The sequence below is a fragment of the Microtus oregoni genome, unplaced genomic scaffold, assembly GCF_018167655.1.
Source record: "Microtus oregoni isolate MIOR12 unplaced genomic scaffold, Mior012 000027F_ref0000203, whole genome shotgun sequence".
Classification (NCBI taxonomy): Eukaryota; Metazoa; Chordata; class Mammalia; order Rodentia; family Cricetidae; genus Microtus; species Microtus oregoni.
Genome location: NW_024543086.1, coordinates 18,324,447 through 18,336,673, shown reverse-complemented (window position 1 = coordinate 18,336,673; position 12,227 = coordinate 18,324,447). Strand labels below are relative to the sequence as shown.

At 57.9% G+C, this 12,227-nt stretch overlaps 2 protein-coding genes across 4 annotated transcripts; one reads left to right on the top strand and one right to left on the bottom strand.

Annotated features, from left to right (window-relative positions):
* The first annotated feature begins 1,677 nt into the window (after positions 1-1,677).
* On the top strand, positions 1,678-3,789 carry Gng13 (G protein subunit gamma 13). 2 transcript variants are annotated; one of them, XM_041676544.1, is made up of 3 exons: positions 1,678-1,926; positions 3,348-3,479; positions 3,602-3,789. In XM_041676544.1, the coding sequence occupies exons 2-3, from the start codon at positions 3,382-3,384 to the stop codon at positions 3,705-3,707; spliced, it is 204 nt and encodes a 67-aa protein (XP_041532478.1). In that variant the 5' UTR covers positions 1,678-1,926; positions 3,348-3,381; the 3' UTR covers positions 3,708-3,789. The 2 variants fall into 2 exon arrangements, with proteins under 2 accessions (XP_041532478.1, XP_041532477.1); XM_041676543.1 differs by lacking the exon at positions 1,678-1,926 and adding an exon at positions 1,960-2,217.
* Chtf18 (chromosome transmission fidelity factor 18) lies at positions 3,651-11,947 on the bottom strand. Of its 2 annotated transcripts, XM_041676536.1 has the most exons (22): positions 11,795-11,947; positions 11,477-11,656; positions 11,235-11,382; positions 10,917-11,085; positions 10,436-10,528; positions 10,294-10,346; positions 10,040-10,178; positions 9,188-9,397; positions 8,626-8,723; positions 8,272-8,395; positions 8,030-8,178; positions 7,835-7,928; positions 7,438-7,536; positions 7,239-7,369; positions 6,713-6,860; positions 5,701-5,925; positions 5,469-5,618; positions 5,245-5,375; positions 4,513-4,657; positions 4,311-4,424; positions 4,038-4,095; positions 3,651-3,958 (listed from the first exon to the last, which is right to left on the bottom strand). In XM_041676536.1, the coding sequence occupies exons 1-22, from the start codon at positions 11,883-11,885 to the stop codon at positions 3,822-3,824; spliced, it is 2,886 nt and encodes a 961-aa protein (XP_041532470.1). In that variant the 5' UTR covers positions 11,886-11,947; the 3' UTR covers positions 3,651-3,821. The 2 variants fall into 2 exon arrangements, with proteins under 2 accessions (XP_041532470.1, XP_041532471.1); XM_041676537.1 differs by lacking the exons at positions 11,477-11,656; positions 11,795-11,947 and having other exon boundaries at positions 10,917-11,077; positions 11,235-11,259.
* Between the last annotated feature and the right edge of the window lie 280 nt (positions 11,948-12,227).

Sequence of the window (12,227 nt, the reverse complement as noted above, 5' to 3'; positions counted from 1 at the left end):
CCCAAGACCTGACTACTTCTAGGACCTGTAGTTGCTTCAGGACTCCTGACCTCGATCATCCTCTAGCTAACTTCCTTGTGTCCAATAAATTGCATAAAGCCAGAGTCCAGAGCCTTAGGACTGGGTTAGGAGACACTAAGGCAGGTTGGGCACACTGCCTACTGTCCTCAGCAACAGGAAGTCCCCCAAGACCTGGGACTCACCTGGGGGTTCATATGGTCCCATTGGATCCCAGTCAGAAACATTACTTCATCCCAGTGAATATAAGCACCCTGGAGCCTTCTGGAGGTCACCTGTCCTGCAGCCTCTGGAGTAGCTAGGTTAGTCCCCTTCTCCCCATTGTCACTGTGCCCTCTGGTGGCTCTCCCAGACTCTCTAATGCCACACGGAGACACCCACAGTAGCCTAAATGTTAGGGTGCTCACCCAGTTACGGGGCACACAAAACGTCTGCGGAGGGAGGATACACACAGGCCCCAGGGGCGATCACTGCCCTCCACCCTACCAGGAAGAGCCACCATCTGCCCTGAAGCCTGGCACCATTAGCCTCAAGCACCCCAGCCCCCAAATCCATGATAAATCTCTGCTCCCTAGCGTGCCCCAGTTCCAGAGATGTCTCCTGATGCACATCAGGATGAGGGAAGCACGGTTACCCCCATTTCACTGACCATGCCAGGAAAGCATGCTGCATGACCGATGGCCCTGGGAATCCAAGGGACAGGGACCTTGCCTCTCCATTGATCCTACCTGCAGGGTTCCGGGCCATCTCCTAGGCAGTAGGGGCTCCTAACTGTTTCAGTTCCTTTAACCCTGACCTATCTTCTTGCCCAGGTAAGGGCAGAACAGCCATTCAACAGACCTCTAGTCCGCGGAGGACCCAGAGTACTTGGCAAAGTCCTAGCCATGCCTCCCAGGACAGGCACGCCTTTCCAGAGCTCCAGCCTGGTCTGCCCCCCCCCCCAGGGGCTGTTGTTGCTGCCTGGGGCCCCCTGTCCAGGTTGCAGCCTGCAGCATTCGTCACGTGAAGGGCCCCAGGGTAGAGCTCCCCCAAGATCGACACTGGGAGTGAGCTGGAAAGGGAGGAGCCGCCCTGGGAAGTTGAAGGCAGGGCTAGCCCACTGCCGCCCCATTACAGTCTCTGAGGAGTAGGGAGTTGGCTGATGGGCACAGAGCCCAAAGTCCTGTGGCTAAGGAAGTACTCTTCCCCCCAGAGGTCCCAAAGGCTATCCGGCATCAGCTAATAAACTGGCCTACCCACCTCCCAAAGCATCAGGCTCTGCAGAACCATGGTCAGTTATGGCATGGGGGTCTCAAATGTGGAGGGTCACTGGCGTCCAGTTCTGAGCAGATTAAAGGGTTTTGAGGTTACTGCCTGGGAATGGGAGAAGGCACCAAGAAGGTGGCCATGCTATGGAGGCCTGATCCCCCGCCAGGGATTCTGCAGAACGGTTCCTAGCCTAAGTAGACAACACTGAAGGTCACCTGCACCCAGTGGGCTGCAAAGACCACGGTGAAGAAGTGTTTTGCCCCCTCCCCACTCTTCCCAGCTAGCTGGTAGCATAGGAGGGCCCTGACCAAAGTATCTTCGTTGGGAGGGGCATAATTTTGCTCTTTAGGGCCCTAGTCCCAGCATCACAGAACAGTCCAAGAACCCAGCCAAGTGGACAGCCAGCGCAGTACTATCTGACCCAGGAAAGACTGGACTAACTCCACTGCTCTATGTCCTGCCCCAGGAGAGACCTGCAGAGGCAGTAGGAGCAGCTCAGGGAGCTCTTGGGTCAGCCCAGCCTGGTGAAGGCGGTGCCAAGGCCCCAGGTGGCAAGAGTGGGCGGGGCGCCTGCCTGGGCTCCCCTGGCTCGGACAGCCCAACCTCACTCCACACATCCCTCGGCTCTTGTCATCTCTGCATTTGCTGTCTCCTTCAAAAGTAAGTCCAATGAACAGAACCCTCACATCCGGGGTAAAACAAACCCCAGAGCTCTAGGACTTGACCGGGTGGGTTCCCCTAAGCTAATCCTAACTCCCGGGACTAGGACAACTGCCTCCGGGCCTCAGGGGCTGGGCGGCCGACAGATCGAGTCCAGCGGCGCAGGAGCGATTGCTGCGCGGCGGGGGCGCGTCTGTCCTGCGCCGTGCGCGCCGCCCGCAGTGCCCGTGTGCGCCGCCGTGCGCCTGGCCGGGGGCGTCTCGGGGTGCACCGGCGGCGGCAGCAGCGCAGGTAGGGCCAGTGGTGGGTCATGCCCCCAGCCCAGGTGCTCCCATTTGTGAAGGACCCGCAGCTGGTCCTCCGCCCACGTGGCTGTCGGCGTGTGTGGCGCGGGAGAACCTGGCAGGGTGGGGCACTGTAACTTGGGGTCTCTGGGAAAGGTACTCCGCAGGCGGCCGCATACACCCGGAGATACTAGCCCATCCAACCTCTCACCCATCCCTTGCGAGCCCTCCCAAGACCCTTTTAGGATGGGCAACTCTAGAGGCAGCACCATCGCCGGGTGCTAGACTCTCCCGAGCCAAGGCCGGCTCAGCTGCAGTATCCCGGGATAGAGGCTTTTGCCCGGAAGTGCCCGGCACGCGGTGCCAGACCCCTCTCAAGGTCGAGAAAGCTGTGATTGTCCGGAAAACCAGGGACTTGGTCTCCAGGAGTGCACTGAGACAGGGAGGGGTAAAGGGAGGCACACTGTTGTGCCCAAACGGTTCTCCCCAGTCAGGTCGGAGACTGGGTGACTGCCTACTGTGCCGGGAAACAGTGGTCTCAGGAGGCTGCCCACCTCCCAAGTCCTGGGCTTGCTCAAGGGCCTGTATACCCAGACCTTCTGCACACACCCCACCCTACATGCAAATTGCAGCCAAATCCTCCCTGCCACGCGATTAACTTGGCCTCTTTACCCACGCAAAACAGGCACCCAGGAGGGTCGGGCAGCACCCTGCCTCCCAGGGCCCTCAGCCCACTCTTATACCCCACTCAGGGTCTGAGTTAGAAGTGGGACCAGAGCGAGGATGGGGGTGAGGGCTGCTCTGGATACTCAGGAGTCCATCTTGCAGCCTCCCTGGGCAGGGATGAGGCTGTCCTACAAATCCAGGGCTGGGCCTTGTCGGGCTCATTTTCTCTGCCAAGAACGGAAAGTTTGTGCTCCAGCTAATCAGCCCCACTGGGTAGAGGAGGCCCGGGGGCCTCGTTACTAGGTCCCTGTGGCACGGTCCAGGGCCTGTTCCCTAGCATCATCGCCGCAGACCTCAGGAAGGGCCAGTGGGTGGTACTGTCCAATGGGCACTAGTCCCCGGGAGCAGGTGGAATCTGCGTCCTGGGGCTGCGGCTGCAGACCCAGCTCCTTTGCTTCTCTTGTCTACCAGCCTCAGGCTGGCTACCTCCGACGCCCCCGACGCTATGGAGGAGTGGGATGTGCCCCAGATGAAGAAGGAGGTGGAGAGCCTCAAGTACCAACTGGCCTTCAAAAGGGAGATGTCCTCCAAGACGATCCCTGAGTGAGTGCCCCGTGCTGTGTTTGCCTGCCCTGCTACTGCCCCTTGTGTTAAGCAGAGCCTCACACCCCAGTGGGCAGGTGCCATGGGAATGACCAACATTCACTGAAACTCCCCGCTCACAGGCTTCTCAAATGGATCGAGGATGGGATCCCCAAGGACCCCTTCCTGAACCCTGACCTGATGAAGAACAACCCTTGGGTAGAGAAGGCCAAGTGTACCATTCTATGAGCCCGACCCACACTCTGTAAGGCGTGACTTTATAAATAGACTTCTCCAGGTGTCTCTGCTTTTGTACATTCCCTGTGGGAGTCAGTGCGACCTGATGTCCTGGGGCAGTAGGGGCTACAGGAGATCCCTGATGTACAGGCTGCGCCGCACAGCATTGGAGACACCCTCGTTGAACCGGAACCACACCTCACTCCTGCCCACTGCCACACCCATGCGCCACTCGCCTGTGTCCTTCTCTGGGGCCTCAGCCTCTGCAGGGACCAAAGGGTTGCACCTCAGCAGACCCCAGCCAATGTCTCCACCCCCTTTCCTTCTGTGACCCATACACACCTCTGCTTGGGACTGCCACTCTCCTGATGACCACACGTCCAAAGAAGTCCCTCTCGGGCTAGTAGAGAAGAGAGGTCACCAGATTGGTAGGTGGGCAATTGGGCACACCCAGGCCTCTCCCATAGGAGAGGAGACTTCCATGCCTTAGAGCAAGGCTTGCAACTAGGAGTTCCTTTCCTAACCCACCAACCACTTTCTGGGAGCAACAGGTAAGTCCTCGGGACCTGGAGCAAGCTCCACCCTCATCATTCTGGCCAGCCCTACTCCCCACACCTGCTCCTGCATGACAGCTTTCTTCATGATGTGTTCCAGCCGCTGCTCGTGGTTACGTGGGGCAGGCTGCTTCATCCCTTTATTCCCACTGTCCATCTGCAGACCCTGGTCCACCTGAAGGGAAGGGTTGACAAGAGCCGGCTGGTCAAGGCCAAACCACTGATAGTACCTGCGCTGTCCCAGCACCAGGAGGCGAGCTTACCTGGGGGCCACCTCTAGCACAGGCCAAAGCCTCTGCCCTCCGCATCTTCTCCATTTCAATCTCCCGGGCAATAAGCTGCTTAGCCTGGTAGGTGAGGGGCTTGCGGGCAGGCAGCTCAGGGAAGCGGCAGACCTCCTCCACATTCCTGACCAGGTGGGTGAGACGAGATACGGGGTACCAGTCAGCAGTGCCAGGGTCCGCCTATTACACCAACCCCGCAAACCAAGTTCAAGAGCTCGGGTGCAGGGTGAGAGTCTGACACTACTACATCCTAACCCCTGGCAGCTGGGCACTGACTACTTTACGCCTCAGTCCCCCCAGCTACAAGTGGGGTGACATAGAACATGCCCAGTGCTGCAGGAAGTAAGGAAGGCACGGACACTGGGGGCTTCACTGGAACTGCAGGATGCCCAGGTGGCTGCTGCTGTGCCTCACGTCACTCTGCCCTCTGGAGCCCTGGGGGGGGAGGGGGGCGGCAGACACAAAGATACATAGGACTGTCCACCTTTGGGTAGACAGAGGTCACATGAACCCTACACCGAAATTTGGATCTCAGAACTGTGTCCATGGGAATGACTTGGGGCGGGGCACAGTGCCAGCCACATCTGTGCCAAACCTCAAATGCAACCAACAACCACTTAGACACCTCACCAAGACCACACTGGCTTTGGCATCCACGTTGCAGGTCCCCACGGGCTGTGTTCCCCCTGCCCTAGACACCGGGGCACTCACGGTTCTAGCCTGTAGATGTACTGCCCATCAGGTGTGCGCTCCTGGTGGTAGGTGAGACTGTAGGCGAGCATGGTACCCACAAGGCTGGCCAACTGCTGCTTCTCACGGGCACTGTATAGCTGTGTGCTCACCTAGGGTCAAGCAGGCAGAGATTGGGCAACTGAGCTATGCTAGGAGCCTCATCAGCCACAGACTCCGTCCTTTCCTCCAAATCTGACACTCACGGGGCGCAGCTTGGGTGCAAGGACATCCAGGAGCAGGCAGAGGGTATCTAGAACCAGGGCCTGAGGTGTGGCCCTGCTACGGGTGACCGGTGCCATCCCTGACACCAGTGTCTGGATCTGGTTCTTTGTCTGGCTCATCCGGGTCTGGGCCTAGGACAGAAGTGAGCTGGGACCAGGTGAGCAGAAACTCCTGGGGTCAGACCCGAATTGTAAACGCAGGTGACACACACACCTCCTGCTGGCTGCTGGGGAAAGTGATGCGTGGCACGTGGCTGGAGGCAAAGAGCACGTGGAAGGCCGCGGGCAGGAAGGGCAGGTAGCGAAGCAGCTGGAAGCTCTGGCCGTGGTGGGCAGCCTGCTCCAGCAGGTCATCGAAGGCCAGCCAGTCAAGGGCACAGCACACGGTGCCTAGGCTGGAGTCCCGAAGCCGAAGGCGTAGAAAGTTGTCAAACAGGCCCTAAGAGGAGTGAGAGGCCATGAGCCTCTGCAGGAGCGGCTAGGCCCAGACCCTCTGGCCCCTCATCTCCCACAGCACGAGCATCAGCCTCAGGATCCTCTCTCTAGCTCCTGCTCTGTGAAGTCCAAGGTGTGGGATTAGCCGCCTATCCAGGGAAGGATCTACTTGTCTAAATAAGACCCTGAGGCAAGGGGAGACAGCCCACCCACTTGGTCCAGTCCACAGTCCCTCCCTGACACGGCAGAAAGCTACATCCTCAGAATCGAGGGCACAGTGGCTCCAGCTGGGCCTGTCCAAGTCTAGTTCCCACTGACCACATCACACTGCAGATTTCCAGACTGTCGGTGAATTCCCAACCACTAATCCAAAGCTGCTTAGAGGTGAAAGCAGCTTAAGCCAAGCTTCTGGGGAGTGATGGAGGCTGTGTCATCTGCTCAAGTCCAAACCGCTCCCTACCTGCTTTCTACCCCATGTGCACCCCCCACCTAGAATTTAGTCTCTAAGCCCCATACCCCAATATGTACCTTGCAGAGATCTCTAAATGGTTCCCAGTCACTGGTCCAAAACTCATCCTTGGATGCCTAAGCTCTCTGCCTTCTGTCACCTCCAAATGCATTCCTTCAGTTCCCCTCCTGTGTCTGAGAGTGCTTCCTTGTGACCCCTGTCCTTGATCCTACCAATCCCTTGGATGCCTGCCGCTCATCCACCCACAACCCTTACTTTGGAACAGACCCAGGGCATCCTCTGTTAGTACCAGGATCGTAAGAGCTGGGGTGAGCATCGGTACCTGGACAACCTTCTCATGCTCGCCTGCGGAGGTGGTCACACGGAGGATATGGTAGAAGCGCTGGGAGGCCAGGGTCAGGGAGCCCTTGTCCCCATCACCGAGCAGGAGAGCTTGGGTGGGAAGGATCAGGTCCTGGCCCATGAATCGCCTGCAAGTAGAGGGTGCTGAGGCTGGGACCAAGCCCAGCTGAAAGCAAAGATGTCACCAGCCATCCTCGCCACATCCTGTATGTTCAGAGTGAAGCCTTGCCTGGCCTGCCATACAGCACTCTGAAGGAACAAGAATCTCTAAACAGAGCCATCTAGGAGCAAAAGACTGCTCTGACTAACTAAAGGAAGGTCAAGGAAAGTCACCCTCTGGGCCACAGACTTAGGAGGCAACTCCCCTTGGGCCCCCAACCCACAGGACACAATTGAGAGCAAACAGCTGTCCCTGGGGGCCCTGGAAGCACCAGGTGGCATCTTGGCTCTAGACATCAAGAGCATCCAGGACAAGGCTGGCCCACTCATACCTCTTAGACTCCTACCTTTGAGCTCTGGGCAACTGGAAGACCTCTTGCCACACAGAGAAAAGCCCTTTGCGCTGGTCCTTCAGGCCGACGTGGGTGGTCTGGATATCCTTCACACTCAGCTCCCGTTGGCCCCTCCCATACAGAAACTGGACAAAGAGTGGAGTAAGCAGCAGCCATCCCACACCACCCGGCCTCACCCAAGCCACATCCCCACCTGTAGGGTGTTGATACAGGCACGGATGTCATTGTCAGTCTTCTCACAGAGGGCAGCTAGGGCGCCTGGGTCAGATCGCATGCCATGTTGCAGGGAGATCTAGAGGTGGGGGGAGCACTAGAGTGTCTACCACTGCTGAGAGGACCCACGCCCAGCCTAGCACAGAGCCAAGCCTGTGGCCACAGCCTGGTTCCTTGGACACAGGAAAACAGTCCTGTGCTAGGGCAGCCAGGGAGTGCAGCACAGTTCCTCGGGTAGGCCTGGATCACAACCTGATAGCCCAATGCCACAGCCAAGGTGAAAATAGGGTGCTCAGGGGGAAGGAACCACGGAAAGGGAGATCAGGAGAGAGCATGCATCTTGCGCAGGAAGCCGTCCTCCTCCCTGCCCTGCTGACCTCCTGGAGCCGCTGCACCAGCCTGGAGGGCAGAGTTGGCGGAACGTGGAGCAGGAAAGCCTGCTGTTTCAGCTGCCTCAAGGAAGGTACAAACCTGTATAAGACAGGACCTGAAGTCGCCACCCCAGGGACAGGCCCAGGGGCTAAGCCAGGGACCCTTGTGCCCAGGCAGGCCCAGTCCCACGCTGCACTCACTGGTCATTGCAGATACAGATGATGGGCCTCGTTAGGAGGCCACCCTCGGCCCTGCGCCGCCGGCCCCCTGCAGGCACAGCTGGGCCTCCTTGCTCTGCCTCCTGGGGACCCTTGCGATTCAAGATACTCAAGAGAACATTGATGGCAGCCTTCAGGACGGCACAGAAGAGGTCATTGAGTCAAAACCCCGGTGCACCCAGCCTGCCTTCCCACCTGCCCACCTAAGTATCAGGGAGGCCTACCGTGGGGGCCCCGTCAATTTCATCAATAACCAGACAGTTGGGCCTCCCACCCGCACCCAGCACCGACTCCATTTGCGTAGCTGCTTCAATGCGGGTACGGAAGGCCTCAGGACTACGGTCATCACTGGAACAGCAAGGCCAAGACAAGAGTTACAGGGAGCAGCCAGCATCCCAGCAGGATGTTAGGAGGCTCCCGCTGGATGCAGCTACCACCAACTTCAATAAGCCCTGAAGGACATATCCCAACCCCAGCCTACACTTCCAAGACCCTAGCTCTACCCACCAGTCAGGGTTTCCAAGCTGCAACAAAGGCTCAGCCTCACAGAACCCCACACATGGGTCTTCTCCACTCACCTCGCATTCATCTCAACCACGCAATACCCTGCATGCCGTGCGACCACATGCGCCAGTGTGGTCTTCCCTAGGCCTGGAGGGCCACACAGCAGCGCCACCTACAGTCAAATTAAAGGATAGACTTTTGATCTCTGAGCCTCCCAGGAGCCCTGGCCAATAGCCAGGGACTAGAAACAAGGCTGCTCACTGCTCCCACACTCCAGCCAGCCAAAGAGCATGCCCAAGGTGCTCAGAGTCAGAGAAAACCCTGAGGAAGCTAGTTATGTGGGGACTTGACAGGAACGCCAGACCCACCCAGTGGGCCCAGGCCCCTGCCCCACTGTCCATCGTCCTATTGGTGAAGCAGACTTTATCTAAACCCTTAGGAGAATAGATTCAATTTCAAATTCGCAATATCAACACTTGATGCCAATCCTGATGTTATCATACCCACAGATTCTAGAAGAGTTAAAGATGCCTCATGAACCCTCTCCCCCCAAAAAGACTACTGCAATAGCACTGACTACCCAGAGGGCCAAGCACCAAGCTCGGCTACGTTCACACACGTCCAGGTAGGGCTCACCTTCTGCCGGGGCCTCCGGCTTGGGTCCAGCTCAGCTTCTAGCATCTCTTCCAGCACCTGCTCATGGCTTTTCCACTTGCTGGGGGCTGCGGCCTCCTTCCCAGGCCGGGTTGGCTCTATACTGGGCCTGGCCTTCCGGGAAGGTCTCTCATGGCCGAACACCACAAGGTCCCATAGCTTCAGCCACTTGAGGAGGCAGCGGTTGGTGAACTGTTAGGAAGGAAGTCTAAGGGTAGGCCCCAGCCAAGTCTACATTTTCAACACAGACAGGGACACTGAGGCTCAGAAGCAAGGCCCAGGCTCACTAAGGCCCCCATCTCTTAGACCTGGCCACCTCTGGGTCTCATGCTCACCACAGGACAAGCCGGCACCAATTGCTGAGGGTAAGCAAAAGGACAGGTTAGGACAGTTCTCAACCTGTGGGTCATGACCCCTTTGGGGGGGGGTGTGTCAAACAACCCTTCCATAGGAGTCGCCCCAAACCATTGGAAAACACAGATATTTACATTATGATCCATAAAAGTAGCAAAGTTACAGTTATGAAGTAGCAGCAAAAATAATTTTATGGTTGGGGGTCACACAACATGAGAAACTGTATTAAAGGGTCACAGCATTAGGAAGGTTGACAGCCACAGGGCTAGGACACCTAGACCTCTAACAAAGCCCACAGCAGGTCACAGTCAACTGGCAGTGAACCAGGTATGTGTTGACTCGGTTTCCCCACTTACCACTCAGGGTCCCCACATCATCCTTAGCACCCAGTGGCCCAGCAACACAATATCACCTGGATCCGGCCCTTCCTTCATGCTGAGAAGGCAGGCTAGTCACATTTAGGTAAGAAGAAAAGCTCACGTCATCGCTGAGCAGCTCCGTGTAGTGCTGGGGTGCGAACTCATCCACCCAGAGGCAGTGCTGAGTCGTGTCCTGGCCGGGGGCTGGCTCCTCCTCAGAGGTCCCCTCAAGTACAGCCTCCTCCCTTTCAGACCTGAGGCTGGAGAGAATCAAGTCCCGATTCACTACACAGGGGTCACCATGTCCACCATATGTGCCAGAAGGTCAGTCCAAGAATAAACAGGGGTCCCTGGAGTGGGGAGCACGCGAGTCACCTATGTAGAGTGTCTGAGAGCCGCTGGGCCTCCTCAAGCAGTTGCTGCCGTCGCTGTACAAACAGGACAGGCTGGGGTCAGGACAAGTCCAGCCAGCACCTGGACTCAGCTCACACCCCTCCCCACACTCCGCTGAACTCACCTTGCTGTCTACTTGCTCCTTCAGGGAAGCGAAGGGGACACCCAGCAGGTCCAGCTGGCCACGGCCTCGCCACTGGACATCCAGAAGAGGGTCCTGGGCGAGGCAGATCTGTCATCTGTCACCCTCCCAGGTCATGGTGGCACCCATAATGTCCCTCCCCACAAAGGTTGGCAGAGAGAAAAAAATGCAAAACCGTGCCTCCTCAGAGAGGTGATGCCTCACTCAGAGGGGACAGATCCAAGGGAGGTCAGCTATAGGGTCGGGGGAGGGGAAAAGAACAGAAAGCTAACAACTGGGGTACAAGGTGGCACTCTAAAGCTACATACCCCCAAATTAGCACTGCTGTTCCCAACATTGGACTACCTGGGTGTGCCTATTTCTAACAATTCAGACAGGTGAAATTGGCATCGGGACCTGCTGAAAGCCCATTGGCAACATAAAGGAATCAATGCCATGGCTAGCCCATGCTGTGGTCACCCACCTGCACCCCAGTGCCTGTGAGGTCAGCCCGAAGCACCAAAAAGGCCCGCTCTCCACCTGTGGACGTCACGTTGATGTAATCCTCTAAGACAGGGGGACGTCTCAGGACAGGGTTGCGGGGACTTGGCAAAGCCTGCACGGTGCATGTGTCAGCACTAGCCTCTGAGGGCCTAGGAGAGACAAGCATCTCTAGTCACCCTCAATGGGGTGCCAGGACCACACTCACCCCTCTGTCCTCCCATAGGCTTCCACTCCCAGAGCCTCATCCAGGGACAAGCGGCTTTCCGAGGTAGAAATTACATGCCCTCAAACAACACACCCGGCATCCAACATCTCAGGGAAGACCTCAGGACTCGGTGGGGGGGTAATGTCCCCTGGAGGGGAATCAGGGTACAGTAGCTCTTCCATATCTGGCTCAAAGTTCAGCCTCTTCACCACCTCCAGCCTGGGCCGTTTGCTCATGGGGCCTGCAGAGACAGAGGCAGGAAAAGGAGGCAGAGAAGAGAAAGCGCGTCCTCAGCATCCCCCGACTCCGAGTGCCCTGTAGCCAACTGGACATACTGGAGGGCCCAGGCTGGTCCCTACGAACTTTCTTTCTCGTATTGTGGCAGTCAGTTCCAGGAGCCCTTACAGGGCAGGGACGCGGAGCAGTGTCCCCACCAGCGATGGCCTCTTCAAACGTCAACGGGCGGCGGCTCGCTGGAGTCTGGAGGTTCCCAGGGGGCGCCAGGTCCTGTGTCCCTGTTGAGACAGAGGTTCAAAGCAGCCGCATACTGCAAGAAGCGAACTCCCAGCCACTGCCTATCCCATCCACGCAGCTCTCCACGATTGCAGCAGGATGCAGGCGCGACCTGACCGAGACCCAAGACCCGCACCCACCTTCCAGCTCCGCCAGCACTTCGAGCTCGGCAGCGAACTGGTTGTGGAAGTCATCCTCCACACCGTACAGATGTTCCTCGTAGTCTTCCATGGCCTCAGCTCACACAACTAGCTCGTCCTCAGAACTTCCCGCGCCACTACCACTGCGCGCCACTCCCCGCGAACCTCCGGTACCCGCCAATCAACAGCTGGCGTTCCCAGAGGCGTCCACCATTGGCCAACGGGGCAGGGCGGGTCTTCGCACGCAAAGGGCGGGAGGAGAGGAATAAAATGTTCAGTGATTGAAGCGGAGGGCCAAGAATGTTTTTTATTGGTCTGTTCAGCCATCCGTCCGTGCGGGAGGCGGGGAAGTAGGTGGGGCTAAGAAGGTGCCTGCGCAGACCGTCCGGGCGGGGCCTCTCCATCCTTCAGTGGGCGGAGTTCCGTGCCAGGA